General features: G+C 37.7%; 1 protein-coding gene across 1 annotated transcript; it reads left to right on the forward strand.

Annotated features, from left to right (window-relative positions):
* The first annotated feature begins 473 nt into the window (after positions 1-473).
* Positions 474-9,374, forward strand: LOC134213344 (uncharacterized). The gene is made up of 5 exons (XM_062692332.1): positions 474-947; positions 6,609-6,796; positions 6,861-6,978; positions 7,050-7,362; positions 7,881-9,374. The coding sequence occupies exons 1-5, from the start codon at positions 886-888 to the stop codon at positions 8,151-8,153; spliced, it is 954 nt and encodes a 317-aa protein (XP_062548316.1). The 5' UTR covers positions 474-885; the 3' UTR covers positions 8,154-9,374.
* The last annotated feature ends 4,193 nt before the right edge of the window (positions 9,375-13,567 follow it).

A 13,567-nucleotide genomic window follows, 5' to 3' on the forward strand; every position in this document is an offset into this window, starting at 1 on the left:
AAGTTCGATTCTGTTAAATATATTTACATCATCACTAAATCTTATTATTTCTTAATATTTCGGTAGAAAATAATCATTAATGCTTCATCGATGAAGCATCAAATGTTTTGATCATTATTATTATCATATAATAGCTAATATGCTTGCTAATTGCCAAAAACAAATCACATAGGTAAATGGAAAAAAAATGCCCTTCTACTCATTTTTTTTTTCAATAATTGATCGAATACATAAATATGCATTCTATATATCAGCACCATTAGAACGATATTCGTTTCATTTTATATAAATATTATTTTTACTCGATTTGTTAGGAGACTGATTTTGGTTGAAAATAGTGTAGGTATTTTCAAAATCATAGTATTCCAGCATCAGCTGATAAAAGCAAACGGTTTTCCTTCTGTCTTGCTTTTCGATACGCAGCGGGTACATGTGTGTCTCAGTTTTGTAAAATGAAAAAGCGGACTAGGAAGTGAGAATCACTGTTTTGGCTGATGTCTGATCTTCGCTGTGGTGATAAAAAAGTTCGTGGTCGTCGTCGCTTCTAGAAAATACTTTTGTGCGTTGTGCATTTTTCGGATCAATTTTCCTTCTAAATCCTGCCGGGAAAAGTGAAAAAAAAACTATTACGGTTGTGCCATATCTTGCAGTGAATGCGATTCCGGTGAAGTTTTTGTGGATTAAGTAAAATCGCAAAGTGTTGTTTCCTGTTTTAAATCTATCGATTCGGGCAGCAGGATCCTGATTTTTTTGTGAGGGTGTTTTTTTTTTATCCTGGTGATTCCAACGATTCCAACAGCGCCGTCGTCGTAGAAGCAGAATCGTCTGCAGCTTTTTTCCTGTGTCCAGTGTTTTATTAATCCGGTCAAAATTTGCATCGTAAAGATGGATCTGTTGAAGAAGATGATGGGCCTGGACGGCCACAAGGATGACGACGAGGACAAGAGGTGGGTGATGTCGCGGAAAAGGGGGTGAATTTTCTTTTGTTCCTTTAGCTTTGTACGATTAGGTATCGATGTTTGGAAATGCAGAATACGCAAAATACTATTTTTGTCTTTAAATAATGTCCTCCGTCAAAACAAAGCGGCTTCCCAAAAACTCACTACAATTTACATTGCTGGAAACATTTAGCGTTGTTTACCTATATCTAGAAGTTTTTTTTAAAGTAAATTGAATGTTATCAATAATGGCTAATAATAAATTTTTTGATTCAGATTTTGTACCTCCATTTTTTAATATACCTACCTAAATGGTGAAGGAGAATGAAGAAACTATCTTTCTGCTGTATTTTTTGGATAAGACATTTTTAATTCAGGGATAAACTTCAAAGGCTCACTTTTTGCTGTGAACCCTTTCTTTCCACAACTTTTTTCAAAGATTTTAATAAGAAGGAATCGTCTTTGACTACTTTGAGAAAAATGCTAGAACAAAAGTTATTTGGCATGGCAAAAATTTAGTGGAAAACGAAAAAAAAGTTTTTGATTGTTAATCAATAGTTACTTGAATGTTTTCAATACTTTTTTTTTACAAAATTGATTATATAAGCAGTCTAATAAAACCATTAACATGTGCCAAATATTGCTTTTTGTTTTTGAAACAACTCGATGAAAGTTGGAAGGTGCACAATTTGATGGAGCTCTTCTACAGCTACCATGGAAAGAAAAGGGTTAAGATTTTGGGCTTATGCATATTTTAATTAAAGCAAAAATGTACCAATATCAGGATGAACTGAAAAAAAATAAACATTAGATTAATCCACCTAGCGTTGGTGGTGCCTTTATCGCGCATTATGAAAATAAAAAATCAGAAGGGTAATGTACAAGACACGACCGTCCAACGTAAACTAGGGGAACGGTTCGGCACTTCATCTCATAGCTCCCATTTGCATCCCATCGAAAACAAAGCAATGAACAGGTATTTGATTTGTTATTTATTTTTGTGATTTTTTCAGCAGTCAGCACGCATGTTAGCAAAAATAAGCGACAAGATTGGTGCTGTATCTCACTGAACATATATTCATCTCATCGCAAAACAGAGAAATGTTCTGCGATGAGATAAATATATGTTCAGGGAGATGGAAAACGGAAAAGTTCCCCTACGTAAAACAATGCCATCATGCATAAGTATTGTAAGATAATTTATTTGATTACCTATGTCACTGGTTTGAGCATAATAAGCACGAGTGCCCACGGTTGCTACTTCATCCAACCCAGCTGAACCACCAGATGATATTCAAAACTAATAGATATCCCCTTCAGTTTGTAAAAACTTCTTTTTCTTCGTCTTATTGGCATTACATCCGCCACTGGGGCATTGCTGCCACGCTGCTTATTGTTCATTTAGCACTACCACAGTTATTTTTGCTTTCGTATATAATGAGCCTAACACGATGATCCACGATGAAAATCGTGTAGACCTGACCGGGAATCGAACCCAGTTGCCCTCAGCATGGTCTTGCTATATAGCCGCGCGTCTTACCACTATACTAAGGAGGGCCCCTAACTAATGTGAAAAACTGGTGACCAAACATTAAGCAATACCGACGCTGGCCATGTCCGAATGCAGGTCGTTTAAGGAATGGATAGGAATATGCAGACGTGATACTCGCATTAATAGAAGCCGACGAGTTATCTGCACTCCCACGAGTAATCACTGGGATGGTTGAATATATGGGGTAGAGATGTAGTAAGGTTCGTTTTGGTAAACTGTATGTTTTGTGTAATGTGTAGTTTATCCGCACAAAGCAGAATGAAGTAACGCGAGTCTCAAGGCTGTTCTGCACCGATCGCGCAGGAATTAATTACCTTTTCGACCGCACACAGTATAACAAAATAATCATGTTCGCCTTATAAGTTGATCATTGATTCGATTACCCCATCAAACCTTCGCCAGTCGCCAGATGCACAGTGTGGTAATTGTACAACTATTGAGTTCTTGAATGGGTTTATATTTCTATAACTTAGGATAACTGGGTACAATCTATGGGAACGTCTTTACTTGACAGCCCGAATCTTAAAACTAAACTCTATCGTAGCCTACTACCACACGCAGCATATACAGTGGCGTTTTGGGGAACGCGCCTTACCGTCACGACTAACTGATTATAACTGACGAATTGTTATTCTCTGAGGAAATCCTTCAACGAACCCGGATAAATGGCAACCGAACAATGCAATGATCTTTTGACTAAGAGATGAGCCAGGTAGCAAACCTCTATAATAAAGACATAAAAAAATCTTTTGTCTCACGACAAGGACTAATCGACAGTAGATATCCGGCAACGACAACAATAATGAATAATGGACATCTGAAAATGGATTCTCTGGTGGATTCTAGACAGTAGAATACCACATTAGATCTAGCACAGTAGCGGTTAAGTAACACAAAGTGCCTACCAAATAAAAGTAAGAAATAAAAAAACAGAATAAGCGAATCTCGAGACCGTTTTGCACATCCAAATCATGTTCGATCGCGCACCAATACTTTGTTTACCTATGTCACTGGTTTCGAATTGGCGTAAATTGATGTAACTCAAAATTTCACCTAAAAAAACCAAATATATTCCCCATTGGTTAGGGTGCCTTTCGCCGACTTTTGAATTCGACTTAGAGTGGTTAATGCATCTCAAAATTATTGCCTATTATGGGAAATCGTCAAAAGTTGAGATATTTTTTTTCGCCTATTTTTGAACGCCCATAAGAAATATACGAGCGTTTAACAATAGGCGAAAAAATTAGCCGTTCAACATTTGGGGAATCACCCTAAATAGAGATTAAATGCTTTGAAGCTTTTTTTTCTCGCCAATTTTAGCGGTTTTGCACAAATGGTCCGATAAACTTGTTTTATCAGAAGTTTCAATAAAACTGGCAAATTGGTGGCGATTTTCCGAGTTGATTGATATATAAATCTGAAACATTCACCAAAAAATAACGTTTAAAATCTTACTTAAACTTACTTACTTTAAACTTTTCATTTTACACCCTGTATCCGAGTCTTCCCCTTAGACTCACGCCTATACACTTGGCTTCAACAAAAGATATTTTAGGTGCCTAACACATGCTGAAGCCGTTTCACACAAAATTTCGTTATAATGAATCCAGGAGGCGAAATGATATCGACCTTCTCTTTTATGTTTTTGGTATACTTTAAATTACTTAGATATGATTACTAACTGCGAGATACTACAACACAATTGTGCTTATTTTGCGTCTCGTATGACTCGAGAATTGTCGATTTCCACCCGTCTCACGTGAGACTACACGTGTAAGGTACAGTGGGGTAAGTGGGTAAATGGGGTAAGTGAAAAAAAATGCAAGTATTTCACTGATGAAGCACAGAATTCTTTAATTTTACTTCACGATCATACAAGGCCATTCAAATCAATGCGTTGAATAAGTGAAACATGAAATAATGAATCATTTGAGACATGCGAGGGTAAACGTTTATTAACCTACCAAGTTTTTCTTTTGCACAAGTTGTTTTGCGTGTCAAACAAAGAAAATATATATTTATGTTGGTTTCCATAACACATTCAAGTAGTGCATTGATAAATTGATTTCCTCTGAATTTTTGAATTCCAGCCACAAAAATTAGGATATGAACATCAAGAATTTTGAAAAAAAAATTTAATTGCTTTGCCTGTTTTTTACCACGGGAAAATTTTCCGACACTGAATGCATTTCTATTTTTTTTAAACAAAAATAATTTCTGTTAAGTGTATATGAACAAATAATACCAATTCAAACTCATTCGAAGGCTTTTGGTTATTAGAGTGATACGTGGTAATACAAAATCAATAACCGAAAGTGCAAAGCGTGTCAGTGTATTAAATAATCCATGTTTGATCAATAATTCGTAAAAACCCCGTAAAGCTGAGTAGACACCTTTGCGTGGTGTGTTACGGTGTAAGATGTACCACGGTCACATTGTCAGCTACAGGCAAATCCTGACCCAACGAATACCATCCCCAATATCCAACTCCGTGGTACTTATGAGGGTGTCGCTGAGTCGGGGCCTCTCGTTAAGTAAGTACTACATCAACACTTCTTTCCCCTCCCAAGTTACGGTGAAGATGGACGTTGCCAGGAGTAGTAATCCTCATGCTTTTGTGATTTTTATCCTAGATTGGAATCAAGGAGCACACCCACCTTGATTTCTGATAGCAATCTGAATAAGGATTTCAAAAAAACATGGGTATCACTAGTGTCCAATCTCATAGTACACCGTAACTATTAGGGTGGTTCAAAAAATCGATTTTGCTCCACAGTGCTCATCTGATTCTTTACCATGTTCTGAGTGTCCTCTGAAAATTTGAGCTCATTTGGGTTGAAACTGATTTAGCACAAGCCGTTTCAAGTTTGCATGCAAATTAGTATGGGGAAATTAATTTTTTCATTATACTGTTAATGACGTTTCCCCATTAAGCGCAGCTTAAAAGAAAACCTACATAGCTAAAAGAGATACTCAACAGCTTTCACCCAACGAAAACCGCATGTTGATTAATCGTCCCAATAATTAGTAATCGATTTTAAGACAGGTTGCGAATCTTTAGTCATGATCGTTAAACTTCTGTGAGGGCATCACTGAAATGTGCAGTGCAACATAGTAGCCTGAATTTGTGTGTGCTATCTTTCGCGCCACGAGCAGCAATGTTGCCTGTTGATGAGTGATGCAATTAGCTCCAGAAAACCACGGTATAGATTAAATTCTATTACTAATTATTGGAACGATTAATTGAGATGCGGTTTTCACTGAGTGAAAGCTGTTGAGTATTCCTTTAGCTATGTAGGTTTTCTTTAACATGCGCTTGATGGGAAGCGTCATTAACAGTATAATGAAAAATTAATTTCATACTAATTTGCATGCAAACTTGAAACGGCTTAAAGTAAATCAGTTTTAATCCAAATGAGCTCAAATTTTCAGAGGACACTCAGAACATGGTAAAGAATCAGATGAGCACTGTGGAGCAAAATCGATTGTTTGAACCACCCTAGTAACTATGCTATGCTATGTTTGATCAATAATTCGTAAAAAATGGTATTTATGGAGCTATGATTTATGTAGTCGAAATTTAGCCATTTGTTAATATGGACTTTTCTACTGAAATCCTAATGAATCACAACACTGATGATTCCTGGTTTGATGAATATTTCAAAGATAGTTTCTCTGTATACACAAAAAAACTATCGCCAAGGTTCATTATTTTATTATAAACCTGAAACAGAAAGTAATGTTAGACACAAATGGTTATTTTTTAATGGTTTAAATTTCAAAAAGCTCAAGTAAAGAAAACAGAAAATAATAATTTAGGCACTGCAGTGCATTCCAATATCAATTACAATATTATGTTCAGCTTTTATGGCTTGATGAACATGCACTATACGATTTCCTTTACCCACTTGCCTCACTGTACCTTAATTCGAATGGGAGGTATCGACAATTCTCACTTCATTCGAAATGCCTCATCTCAAATGGGACGCAGTATAAGCACAAATGAAACTTTATCAAACGTAGAGATAAAAATAATAAGATTAAGAGTCCGTATCAAGAAATACAAAAAAAAAGTCATTTCCATTTGTTAACACCTTTCCTTAATTTTGAACAAACAGGAAGAAAAAACCGGCTGTCAAGGACGAGTTTCGGAAGCCAATTTGGGTAGAAGAATACGACAGCGATGATGATCTTTTCGACAACCAAAAAATTTTTGGTGTTCAAATTTTCACCAATCCATTGGAGATTCAAAAACATTTCGAACATCAAATCCAAGAAATGATGAAAAGCCTGGAGGAATACGATGGTAACAATACATGGATAATGAAGTTATGTACCATTCCGATAACAACGTCTTTCTATCATTGCAGAATCCGTAAAACCGTTCGATCGTAGCCTTAAGCAGGATTTCCTCAAGCCCGGCTTTGAGAACGAAATCAAGAAGGAGCTCCAAAAAGAAAAACGTCTTGATACCGATTTAGACGGAGAGTGAGTATTTGCGAAAAGATTAAGGATTATGTAGAACTAATTAAAATACTTTTTCGATGATCTCCAAACAGAATCTATCCGGATCAGTTACATACCTTGTTGCAACGGATTTCTCCCAATTTGAAGGAGCTCCTACCGAAGAAAAAGCAACCGGAGGTCAACACGATGCAGCAACCAAAGCTTAAGTTGACCGATGAGCAAAAGATAATGGACTGGATCCATGGCTACAAAGAAACGGAACCGCAGGCACTGGCTCCACGACCGCGTCCACCTCGCAAGATTCCTTCGCAACGCTATCACGACGGAATTTTCGAGGGAACGTTCCAAGGGCCAAGGATGTTCGGCCAGAGCATCATTTCACAAACGATCCGTAAACCTGACGGGGTAAGTTTCATTGCAAGTTGGGTTTTCATGTCATAAGACGAGCTAGTACCATCCCATTTCATTTCATCACAAAATGGTAACTTTACAGATTTGTATTTCGACCTCAACACTAAGACCAGCTTCAGTGTCTCGAACTTGATCCAACTTAAGGATAATTATTATAACCTATTCTATTTATATTAGACCCTAGATATTAGACCTAGGTAACATTTCTTAGTAATAACAGATAACAGATATAGCGTAGCGGAATATTTACATCAGAAAATTATTCAATAGATCTTCAAACATTAATATTTTAAAAATATTTTGTAGAATGAAATAACATACCTACCTGTTATTAGATAATGTTACCTAGGCGTAAAAGTCTAAAATACGATGATGGCCCTACTGTTGTTGAGATCAGATCGAAATACGTATCAGTTAAGTTACAATTAATTGATTGAATTTAGTGGGATGGTACTATAACTATTTCGCTCATCATTATCTTCTACTTCAAATATTTTTAACATTTTTTACAGACTTACGAAACGCGTAAAACGGTCCGTGACTCTGAAGGCCACACTAAAACAACCATTACCCGTTCGACCAAGGACGGGCAAAAAGAAACCATAACAACGTATGGTGACGAAGGAGGGTCTACTTCGAAGCCGTTCTTCGAAAACGCAACACCACAATCAGGTGGTGGCACCAATGACGCTTCTGTTGCCGCCGCTATGCTTGGAGTGGATCAATGCTTCCGCAAGCATCTCTTCTCTAAGAATGGTTACGTTTTGCCGAAGAACCTCTGGTGACTTCAAGCGCAGACAAACCGTAATGAGCTAACTACAACACTAGTAGATCATCGGTTCAGTTTCCATTTCTCTTATAATACTTACTTCCCTACCGTCGTCATCGGGGTGTCGGCCACAGCCTTCAACCTCCGATTATTGTCGTCGTTTAGTGAGCCAAATATGTGTGTAGTAGAAGTAGATCAATTCCACTCAGTTAGTGAGTGGAATAATCATCGTAGACTTAACCATCCAGATAACCATTGCTACTATTCTATCAAAGCCTGTATGAATACCGGCCATATGGCGGATGATAAAGATGTATCAGAGCAACGGACAGAAACAGTCTGGCACAGCAGCAATACCGAATGTCCTGTCGTCGTTTTAGTTTTATTAATATGTAATTTAGTTTTAGCTTTAGTATTGATGATTAGTTTAAGTAGAGTTCAATTTTTGATTTTGTGGTACAACAATTGCAACATTAGCTATCAGCACCTCGCTGAGGGAGCCTCGGCGATCACACAGCAACGGGTCGAACGAACCAGTATTATGGCCAATACACGGCAACAACTTGGACGGTTATGAAAACAAGTTCAACTGGTTAGAAGGTTCAACCGTTGTTACGCTGTACTGGACGCCACCTCAGCTGGGAGACGTTTGTGTTTGTGATATTTTTTTACGTTAGACAGTTATCGATACGATTTATCGAATAAGTTTGCTATTATTAGTCTTAATCATTTGAACAGCTGATTTTTGTGGCTGGGCCTCCTCGTTCTCTCGGGGGTCAGCCACTTACATGAAGCATAAGACTAAATTTTTCGAAGCAACTCGCGGTAAGACACGTGCACTCACAATTACCTATACGCAGGAGGAAAGTGAATAGAAATATTACAAGAAGAGTGCGTGTGTGCGCGTATTAGGTAGATATTTTCCAGGTGACTGAAAAGAAGAGTAAATTACATATATATTTTTATCATGTAAGAAATTTTATTCGATCGGTAAAAACAGATTTTTTTCAAGAACAGAAAGAGAAGAATGAAGGGAAACAAAATATTCTGAAAAAGTGTGGAAGGCTCTATACGCATCCATGGAAATTATATTGTCAACAACTTAACAAGCAACATTACATACAATTATCTCTATCATAATACATGGCTTTCCCTACCAACTTAAAACCGTCTTACAAACAAATATATAAATCATTAGAATGCTAATAATCAGCATTTCTCTCTTTGTGGAACTATACATTTTGCTATGTGTATGAATCTAAGACTTCCGAAATCCTACATGAAAACTGATGGTATACTCAGTGGCGTAGCCACGGGGAAGGAGGGACTGAATGGACTAATGAGTAAGACCTTCAAATCACAATTTATTTACTCTATGGCCATTTTTGGAAGATGCGGGCGATGAATCGACTTTCAGTGAACATATGCTTCTTTTTCTTCATTGGCTCTACATTCCAACTGCTTTTCAACTTAGTATTCTATTAGCATTTCCTCGGTTATTAATTAAAAGCTGTTCTGTATCCGCCATTGCATGAGTATGTATCGAACTCGCCATCTCCGGATTGGCAATCCTACGCCTTTGCTCGCAAGGCTAACTGGAGACTCCTCAAGATAAATATGTAGATGTTGAGTATATCAAGATGAACGAGAATGAACAGAAATATGAATTAGCCCTTTCCTCGCCAAAACGTTTTTCACTGGAACGCTTGGGAATAATGCCGCTACGTCGAATGATACCATTATGTCCTCTTCTTCCATGTATCCATTCCTCAGCAGGTCAGTCATCAAAACGAACGAGTTCGCCCAGAAGCTGTTAGAATCAGCACACATTGAAGAAGTGGACATAATGATATTTGACGCAGTGGCATTAATTGTTCCTAAGCGTTCCAGTTAAAGACGCTCTGAATATTCTGGAGGATCGGCTGCTAACACAAAGGACGAAAACAGCATGGCGAGGAAGGGTGAATATGTACCACCTAAATCTGTCAAAACTATCCATGACTGAGAACTACTTCACATTCCGTGGTAACTACTGCAAACAGGGAGGGGAAGAGAGCACCGACGGGAAATCCGCTATCACCGTTTTTGTGCGAACTCTTAATGGCAAATTTTGAAAGCAACCTCCAGGAGAAAGGAGTACTGCCTGAGAAATGGTGCAGATACGTCGACGACATTTCCAGCATAATCAACCGAAAGGATCCACCCAGGGTTTTTAAAACGATAAAAACAACATGCATAAGGACATCTGGAAGAATACTGTGCGAAGACTGAGCGAAATGAACAGTACGAGTGTAATATTTATAACCAACGTAAAAAGGTTTTTTAGCTAACGTGTCTGTTCTCTATCTATAGCTACAGCCAGAGCCGTAGCGTGGACTCCCAGCGCCCTTGGCGAAACCGTTATGAGACGCCCCTTACTTTCTTGGCATTACATCCCCACACTGGGACAGAGCCGCCTCGCAGCTTAGTGTTCATTAAGTACTTCCACCACGGTGCCCCGGTAGACCGTTATTATAAAATAAAAATGTCCATCAAAACCAAGTACAGGGCTCGATTCCTGTGGTAATTCTACACCTCTGGACCAATTTTTAAAAATCCCTAGGAGGAATTTCGAGAAATCTTGATTTGAAGTTTTTAGTTAAGAAATTTCAAAACAATCCATATTAGAATCTCTAAAATATTACCAAAAACCCTGATTAATCCACCTAGTAGATGTCCTTAAATTCTTCTTGTACCTGCCGGTCGGAAGTAACCACCAGCTTTGCAGGGTTGCTGTCCGGCATTCTTGAAATATGCCCTGCCCATCGTACCCTTCCAGCTTTAGCTACCTTCTGGGTACTGGGTTCGCCGTAGAGCTGGGCGAGCTCTTGTTTCATCCTTCGCCGTCACACACCACTCTCTTGCACAACGCCAAAGATGATTCTAAGCACGCGTTGCCGTTATTAGAACTATAATAAATACAATTGACTTATCTTACCAAACTGACTTAATTATGTTTTTGTATGGCTAACTTGCTCGAGTTTAGAATAAGTGTTGCTTTCAATCTTTAATATAATGAAAGGTAAACATTAATTTGAATTTAGTGTTTATGTTCATAATAAAGAGAAGTAAGACCAGAGTTCGTGTATAATAATAGGCCCTCCTTAGCCGTGCGGTAAGACGCGCGGCTACAAAGCAAGACCATGCTGAGGGTGGCTAGGTTCGATTCCCGGTGCCGGTCTAGGCAATTTTCGGATTGGAAATTGTCTCGCCTTCCCTGGGCATAAAAGTATCATCGTGTTAGCCTCATGATATACGAATGCAAAAATGGTAACTTGGCTTAGAAACCTCGCAGTTAATAACTGTGGAAGTGCTTAATGAATACTAAGCTGCGAGGCGGCTGTCCCCCAGTGTGGGGATGTAATGCCAATAAGAAGAAGAAGAAGAAGTAGTTAAAAGCTTTTATACTCGATCACTGCACATATTAACCGATCTTTGATGCCAAAGTCAAAGTTCTAATCAACGGACTAGAAAAAGCATGTTTGATATGTAAGCCAAACCTATTACGGTACCTCTACAGAACTCTGAGAAATGATAATTCAAGATATGGTACTTTGACGTGAATGGAAGCTGCGGCTTTTCCCAGCTGCTAGCAAAGCCATCAATTCAGATCTTGCTGATTGAAATATTAATAAGAAAATTGTTAATGTTTTGGAAGAGTAATGACGTAATCCTAAAGATCGGGATTCTAATGAACTCTATGCAATTTTTTGATGCCTCATCTGTACTTGGTTCACCCATAAATTTACTCAACATGGCGCTTCTTGAGCAACTTTAAAATCGTATTAACAATTCCGAACTAGATGTGTAGTGACGGAGATAAGCAAAGGTTCAGTTTGTTTCTATGTTAAAGTTCAAAAATTGAATATTTTATCTTCGTCGTAACCGAAAACCCAAAAGAATATGCACAAAGCTTGTATTTTTTTTTCTCTTGTGCATTTTTCTTGGTTCTCGAGATCTCATTCTATATGCCAAGCTCACTCTGGAAAATCGTAGCTTTTCCTTACCGCCATCTTTGGAGTCATTACCAGTCCGATGATCTTTTTGGGGAAATCTCAGAATATGACAAAGCCCGTCAATTCAATTGTTACAGCATCTGATGAAGATCTAACCTGTTATATAATGCTTAACAGCTACACTACTTTAAACAAATCTTTAAGCTTTTTTTTTCATCAATTTGTTCCATACTACAATCTTTACTTCTGATGCTCGAATACATTTGTGAATACAATAAAAAAAACCAGATTAATTCACCTAGTGGTGATGGCGCCTTTCTCGCGCAAAAAGGTAATAAATGTAGCCTACACGCTTACACCTCGATGATGTACAAGAAAGGCAAAACAGTTACACCGTCTAATGTTATGATAGAAAATTCACACTAGTAGACGACAGATGGCGCTGCCAAAAGTTTCTTGAATTTCCTATGTTCGAATTTTGACTTTCGGACAATTTCATAGTACTATGAAACTGAACGAAGAGCATACTTACGCCTGAATGCGTGCAACACGAGCATCTTTATAGTACGATGAAACTCTTTATGGGAGCAAGCCACGGATAAACTTTAAAAATATTCATAGATGCAAGGCATTTTTCATAACACATTATTGTTCTATGTGACTATGTCTCATCACTATTTTAATATTATCTATTTTTTGCAATTTGCAATTATTATGAAATTCAATAGTGATCAACAGCGTTTTAGTCTCTGTCGGATGCAACTTGTTGCAAGAAAATCGGTTAAGAGTTTCTATGTGAAAATTTGGCTAATGTTTTTTATGGCATTTTGTGCACACACACACGCACACACGGACAGACAGACATTTGTTCAGCTCATCGAGCTGAGTCGAATGGTATATAACACTATGGGTCTCCGGGACTTCTATCAAAAGTTCGAATTTGGAGTGAAATGATAGCCTTTCGGTACAACTTAGTTGTACGAGAAAGGCAAAAATACAAACTTTAATCTGAATGGCATTCATTTCTGAACGAGAGGTAGCATACTTGAAGATAGACGGCTTCAAGCCATACAAAAAACATACCTAAGTCAGTTTGGTGAGCTTAATCAGTTGTAAACATTTATAATTATAATAAGGCAACAAATGCAAACTGATTGAAAACAACTTGGACCACTTTTTGGACGGCTTTGAAGGTATTTTGGGGATATTATTGAATTAAAATATAGCTTCTTTTGAAATTTCTTAATTAAAAACTTCAAATCAAGATTTCTCGAGATTCCTCCTAGGGATTTTTTTTAAAAATTGGTCCAGAGGTGCAGAATTACCACAGGAATCGAGCCCTGTACTTGGTTTTGATGGACATTTTATTTTTATAATAACGGTCTACCGGGGCACCGTGGCGAGGTTTCTAAACCAAGTTACCATTTTTGCATTC

Source organism: Armigeres subalbatus, chromosome 2 (assembly GCF_024139115.2).
Source record: "Armigeres subalbatus isolate Guangzhou_Male chromosome 2, GZ_Asu_2, whole genome shotgun sequence".
Lineage (NCBI taxonomy): Eukaryota > Metazoa > Arthropoda > Insecta > Diptera > Culicidae > Armigeres > Armigeres subalbatus.

What these genes read in the sequence shown, in the direction of transcription:
- LOC134213344 (XM_062692332.1), top strand. Translation starts at nt 886, where the DNA reads ATGGATCTGTTGAAGAAGATGATGGGCCTGGACGGCCACAAGGATGAC. An exon ending in AAGCCTGGAGGAATACGATG is followed by an intron (nt 6,797 to 6,860) that starts GTAACAATACAT and finishes CTATCATTGCAG; the next exon opens with AATCCGTAAAACCGTTCGAT. An exon ending in GATACCGATTTAGACGGAGA is followed by an intron (nt 6,979 to 7,049) that starts GTGAGTATTTGC and finishes ATCTCCAAACAG; the next exon opens with AATCTATCCGGATCAGTTAC.